Source organism: Cebus imitator, unplaced genomic scaffold (assembly GCF_001604975.1).
Source record: "Cebus imitator isolate Cc_AM_T3 unplaced genomic scaffold, Cebus_imitator-1.0 Scaffold704, whole genome shotgun sequence".
Lineage (NCBI taxonomy): Eukaryota > Metazoa > Chordata > Mammalia > Primates > Cebidae > Cebus > Cebus imitator.
In genome coordinates, this window is record NW_016108019.1 from 265,363 (window position 1) to 272,268 (window position 6,906).

A 6,906-nucleotide genomic window follows, 5' to 3' on the forward strand; every position below is an offset into this window, starting at 1 on the left:
AAGCTCTGTACTCTTGCCTGTCTCTTACCACAGGCATTGAGCTCAGATGAGTTTCTTGAATTGTGGGATATTTTGAAGTTCATTTTATATGTCTCCCAGTTTTTCTGAGGCATGGGTTATGAGTGATTTTATTTGTGTATGTTATTGATCTATGTAGCTTTTCTGGAGCATGGAGAAATTCAGTTTTAGGCAGCTGTCATTAATCTCTACAGCCCAGAAATCATACCCTTCATTTTTGAAGAATTTTTTGCTGGATAAAGAATTGCAGATTGGGCTGGGAGCGGTGACTCATGCCTGTAATTCCAGCACTTTGGGAGGCTGAGGTGGGTGGATGACCTGAGGTCAGGAGTTCGAGACCAGCCTGGCCAACGTGGTGAAACCCCGATTTTACTAAAAATGTAAAAATTAGCCAGGCATGTTGGCAGGTGACTGTAATCCCAGCTACTTGGGAGGCTGAGGCAGGAGAATCACTTGAACCCAGGATGTTGCAATGAGCTGAGATTGCACCATTGCACTACAGCCTGGATGACAAGAGCAAAATTCCATCTCTAGGATAAAAGCGTCAATAGGAGCAGGCTTATCTTTCCAAGGTTCTTCCTTCTTAGCTCCTCTAATTTTCCTAGCCTTAGCTGGTATCCACTGAATTAGCCAGCTTTTCTTATATTTTCATATATTTAATATTTTATGTAGGTGGGAGCATTGGTATGTCATAAGATATTCCATTCCATCCTCATGCCTGCTTGCTACCATTTGTGCTTATTTTTAAGAGCTAAGATTGCTTATGTTTAGTTCTCAACTTTATTTATAAGATCTTGAATTTTTATGGTACTTTTATTAAAATCTGTGCCAGAGGGCCCCAAGACCACCCCAGGTGTGATGGTTTGCTAGGAAGATTCACAGGACTATAGTATGTTTTATATAGTTGTACTTATTGCTAAGATTTATTACAGCAAAAAGATACAAAGCAAAATCGGCAAAGGTAAAAGGTACATGGAGCCACATCCAGAGGAAACCAGGTTTCCTAGAGTCCTCTTTCAGTGGAGTCTCATGGGACATGCTTATTCCTCTGTCAATGAGTTGTGACAACACATGTGAAATGTTGTTTACCAGGGAGGCTCATTAGAGACTCTGTGCCCAGGGATTTTACTGGGCCACTTCATGTAGGGATCCTCTGTCTAGCGTTTACAGTTCAGACTCCCAGAAGTAAAGCAGGTCTTCAGCATGAACTGTATTGTTGCATAAACAGTTTGGCACAATGGGCCACTCTTATCAGTTAGGTTCATGGGAACCCTCCTGAACCTCCTCAAATAGACGTTCCCAGAAGGCAGCCAAAGGCCAACCTTGCCAGCAAGTCTTTTCAAGGATAGCTGTTTAGGCCTGTTAACTCCTTTTTTTTTCTTTTTGGCTGATAACTTTTTTTCTGTATACCAGTCTAGTGAAACATTTATTCAGTATACTAGGAAAAATTGTTGGGGACCTAAAATAGGTCAGCAATGTCGTATCTAATATAATCAGCTCATTTTTTTCTTAGTAAAACTCTGAGAAACAGTAGTAAGGAAAATAAAACAAAATTATTTTTCTTTAATATTCTCAGAAAAGTGTACTCAGTGAGGGAAAATAACATCTTCTCAATCATAATCTTAATATTTTATTCTTTTTAAACATTTTAAGTTGAGATAGTAAAATGCCAGTATGTTATGGTAAGTAACATTTTCTTCCTTCACTAATTTTTATTAATGGTCAGAGAAAATGACTGTGTAAAGAAATTGTATATTTATTCTTTTCTTTTAGCCTAAGAAAGCTGTCAAGGTAAAACCTCACCCACCTATAGCTCCTCGACCTTCTAGCGGTTCCACTGCATCATCTCGCCACCGATTGTTAAGGGTTCTCCCCAACATTGGGCAATCTTGTTTACCTTCTCTTGGGAACACGTATCTGCCCGAAACATCCAGGAATGCAATTTCAAGTTTGGTAACTCAACTCCCTGCTGAGAGACCCATATCTTCTATCACTGGTGAATTTCTTAAGGAAGATAATAACTGGAAGAATAACACACTGTCTCACTCCAGTAGCAGCATCAAACTGCCTCCTCAGATACCCCACTTGGAGTTGAGAAATGACGAACAGCTTGCTGACTCTGTTCTCCATCTTGGATCATCCCTGCCTAGGCGGACGAAACACTTTTTAGGAAACTTGCCATCTAGTAATGGGGAGGACACTGTTTTACTTCCACCTACAGAAGAATGTGTAACCGAAGAATCGCTTCTACCTGAAGTAGGCTCACTGGCTTCATTTGCAGAAGGAAATGCTGATGAACACAACAGTGGCTTAGAAGGTGCATGCAAAGTGAATCCGGAGTTGTTACTCATTAATGCTGACAAAGGGTTGAAAGCTCCAGAGCAGCATCTCAAGCATGTTGCAAGAGTGCTGAATGGGGAATCTGTAGAGGCTTCAGTTGTTAACTACCGGGAATTAAGTCCTCACAAGAACAGACTCTTGTCACCTCTTCGCTCTTCTGCACCAAGGTCGCTACATAATTCTCTGGTGAAACCACAGAGACAGTCCAAATGTTTTCAGTCGGGGAAACTACAGTCTTCTTCTCAAAATGTGTTCCAGTCACTGGATGTTCGAAACATAACTGATTCTTCTTTCTCTAGGACTACTCACTTTCGAGGTGTTAAAGTTGATTCACCTGGGAAAAGATCTGATGTTATTTCCAAAATTGAGGCTCGGGATATCACAGAAGTGGCTAACAAGGCTTCCAAAGAGCCTGTTGGTTGTGTAAATAATATCAGTTTTCTTGCTTCACTGGCCCGGAGCACAAGCAGAGATAGTTTACAGAGCACACGTGGAGCAGGCAGGCTTCGGACCCCTGGAATTGGGCTGTCTACAAACCTCCAGCGTTTTCAGGAAGAAAACCTTAGGAAAAGTTCTCCCCAGTTAGAACATACAGAATTTTTTTTCGTAAGTATTTTCCTTTCAACATGCTCTAATAGTTATCCTTGTAGTGATCCAACATATTTAAAGTTTAGTTTCTGTTTACATAAATAAGGAAGGCTAAGATTTTATTGTTTTCATAAGTTTATCTGAAAATGTTTATTTAGTTTGTAGAAAATCTTCTTGATGGTTGAATTTTGAATGCTGGTTTAGTCCTGAACTGAGAACAGTAATTTGAAAATAAGTTCATGTAAACAGTTTATCAGATGTGTATGTATGTATATGTTGCTCAGGTTGGCCTCTTACTCCTGGGCTCAAGCAATCCTCCTGCCTCAGTCTCCTGAGTAGCTGGGAATATAGGTACATGTCAATGCACCTAGCAATATGTATTTTTAAATGCTAAGTATTTTTAATGTTTTTTCCATCAAATGAAAAGTAAGAACTTTTCATTTGAGTCAGCAAATTTTACTCTCTCTTTCTCTCGCTTTTTTTCTGTGTGTGTGAGCCAGGGTTTCATTCTGTCACCCAGGCTGGAGTGCAGTGGCACAATCATGGCTCACTGCAGCCTTGACCTTGCAGGCTCAAGCAATCTTCCCACCTCAGCCTCCCCAGTAGCTGGGACTACAGATACATGTAACCATGCCTGGCTAACTTTTGTATTCTTTGTAGAGATGGGGTTTCACCATGTTGCCCAGGTTATTCTCAAACTCCTGGAGCACAGTGGCGCAATCACAGCTCACTGCAGCTCGATGTCCCAGGCTCAGGTGATCCTCTCACCTCAGCCTCCCAAAGTGCTGGGATTACAGGCATGAGTCACTACGCCCAGCAAATTTTACCCTCTTAAATAATAAACGCAATATTGCTAGATGTGGAATCAGGTTCTGAATTAATTTAACAAAAATTGGATTAAATAATTTAAAATAAAAGTCCAACAGCATCTTAGTGATAAGTTACAAGTATTTCATGTTTGTTGATCATTTCTATTCTTTGTTGACTTACCTCTGTAGATGTTTTGTGTTTTAATTTTAGTCTACCCATGGTATTGGAATGAATGGAAATAATGCAGCAGCAGGGAAAAGAGTAGGTAAGCTACAGATAATTTTGAAAACAATATAAGGCTGATAATTACATAATTATTCATCCGGTTGAATTTTCCAAGAGAAACAGGAAGAACATTATCTGTGTCACGTACAGATTAAATTGTCTCCCTAAATGTTTTTCCAATTAAGAAAATAATTATGAGAACTGACTGTAGGACACATACAAAGAATAAAACAAAATTGAAATTGGGATCTCTTACCTTGGAAGAGGTATTTTCTATGTCAAAAAAGCCAAGATTATTGAAGAATGAATACGTAGTTCTCAACTACCTTAGTTGCTGGCCACCATAGAGCCATGTGGGTTTTGAAGAATTACCCTAGAAAGATATCTTTCACCATCATGGTCGAACATCAGAGGTGGTGGTAAGAATCTCTTTGTGATGCACTGGTCATTTCTGAATAAAAGAAAGGGATAGTCTCTAGGGCCAGCCCTTTCCAAGGCAATAGTGTTGGAATTGACTGTAATATAACATTAGCACTTTTTTCTGCCAATACAGTAGTAACACATTAAAAATGTGTTGTCTTGGCCAGTCTTGTCTTTTTTTCTTTTTTTTTTTTTCTTTTTTGAGACAGAGTCTTACTCTGTCACCAGGCTAGAGTGCAATGTCACTCTCTTCTGCTCACTGCAACCTCTGCCTCCTGGATTCAAGCAATTCTTCTGCCTTAGCCTCCCAAGTAGCTGGGACTACAGGTGCATGCCACCATGCCCAGATAATTTCTGTATTTTTAGTAGAGACGGGGTTTCACCACGTTGGCCAGGATGGTCTTGATCCCTTGACCTCCTGATCTGCCCGTCTCAGCCTCCCAAAGTGCTGGGATTGCAAGCATAAACCACTGCACCTGGCCTGGCCAGTCATTATTTTCAAGGAGGAAGGAAGCTATATTTTTAAATGTTTTAATACCCAGACCAGGGATAGGAAACTCATTACCAAAGATGTGCCACCTTTGTAGCCCCAAGGTTTTAAAACATTTGTTATGGTTGTCATGTGAGTTTTATGTTTTTATGGAAGACATTTAGGGTTTATTTTTCATTCCTATGTAAGGCCCAAGGTTATAAAGTCGTAATCTATTTGCATATTTTTTCAATTCTTTTGTATCATGGTAAAATAAACATAGTATAAATTTTACTGTCATAACCATTTTTAAGTATAAAGTTCAGTGATTTTCACATTCTTGGCCATCTATCACCACCATCCTTCTCCAGATCACTTTTCATCTTACAAAACTGAAACACTTTTCCCCATCTCACCACCCTGGCAGCCACCATTTCATTTCCTAACTCTACAATTTTTTAGGTACTCTTACCTTATGGAAGTGGAATCATACAGTATTTGTCTTTTTACAACTGGCTTATTTCACTTATCAGAATGCCCTCAAAGTTTATCCATGTAGTAGCATATGTCAAATTTTTTTCCTTTCTGGGGCTGATATTCTATTGTGCATGTGTGTACATGTGCACACATACACACACACTATATATACCCATACACACACCACCACATTTTGCTTATCCATTCATCCATTAACAGACAGTTGTATTGTCTATTAACATGTGTCCATGTTTTAGCTATTGTGAATAATGATGCTGGGAACATGGGTATACAGATATGTCTTTGAGACACTACTTTCATTTCTTTAGAGTATATACCCAGAAATGAAATTGCTGGATCAGAAGCTATTTCTATTTTTAAATTTTTGAGGAACCATCATAGTATTTTACACAATTGCTGTATTATGTTACATTCCCATCAACAGTGCAAAAGAATTCCAGTTTCTCCACATCCTTGGCAACACTTGTTATTTTCCTATTTTTTTGCTAGTAGCCATCCTAATGGATGTGAGGTGATGTCACTGTGGTTTTGATTTGTATATCTGTGATTAGTGTTACTGATTATTGATTTCCTAATTAGTGAAGTTGATTTCTTGATAAGTAGTTTCATGTGCTTATCAGCCATTTGTAGATCTTCTTTGGAGAAATGTCTTTTCATGTTTTTTACCCAGTTTTGAATTGGGTTTTGTTGTTGTTGAGTTTTAGTAGTTGTTTATATATTCTAGATATCAATCCCTTATGATATAAATGATTGCCAAATTTTCTCTCATTCTGTGTGTTGCCTTTTTACTCTGTTGATACTGTCTTTTGATGCACACAAGTTCTTAATTTTTAAGGAAATCCAGTTTGTCTATTTTCTTCTTTTGTTACCTGTGCCTTTGGTATCATATTCAAGAAATCACAACCAAATCCAATATCATGAAGCTTTTCTCCTATCTTTTCTTCTAGAAGTTTTATAGTTTTAGGTCTTATGTTTAGGTCTTTGATCCATTTTGAGTTAATTTTTGTATAGAACTTAAGGTAAGGGATCCACCCTTTTGCATGTAAACATCCCATTTTCTTACCTTTTATTGAAACACTGTACTTCCTCATTGAATGGTCTTGGCCCCTGTGTTGAAAGTCATTTGATCATGTATTCAAGGGTTTGTTTCTGGGCTCTCTACTCATTGGTCTACATATCTGTTTTATGCCAGTATCACATTGTTTTGTTTACTGTAATTTATTGACTTTTAATATTATAGCTGTTCTTTTTCCTTGACAAATAACTCTGTCCTGCCCTAAGGCACAGCTAATCTTCTTGGAAATTTTCATTTCCCCCATTCCTACTCACTCAGCTTTAGTTCAGTCTTCAGTGCTGCTTCGTGTCTCACTGCTCTTCTGAAACTGCTATTGCTGTGGTCACTGAAGATCTCCATAATTTCAAATCCAGTGGATGCCTCCGTATCTTTTATCTTACTTGATTTTTGTATCACTCATTCTTGAAATATTTTTCTTTTTTTTTTTTCTAAGCTATCGCATTTTTTACAAATTTTTTCCTTT

General features: G+C 38.3%; 1 protein-coding gene across 6 annotated transcripts in view; it reads left to right on the forward strand.

The window, feature by feature from the left end:
* The window catches only part of ZFAND4 (zinc finger AN1-type containing 4), a 71,967-nt gene that overhangs the window by 60,071 nt on the left and 4,990 nt on the right, over positions 1 to 6,906 (forward strand). For 4 of the 6 annotated variants that reach the window (XM_017518786.2, XM_017518789.2, XM_017518791.2 and 1 more), the window contains 2 exons: positions 1,792 to 2,964; positions 3,967 to 4,021. In XM_017518786.2, coding sequence (XP_017374275.1) covers positions 1,792 to 2,964; positions 3,967 to 4,021 — 1,228 coding nt within the window. The remainder of the gene's footprint in view (positions 1 to 1,791; positions 2,965 to 3,966; positions 4,022 to 6,906) is intronic. The other 2 variants (XR_001821811.2, XM_017518788.2) reach the window with 1 other exon arrangement.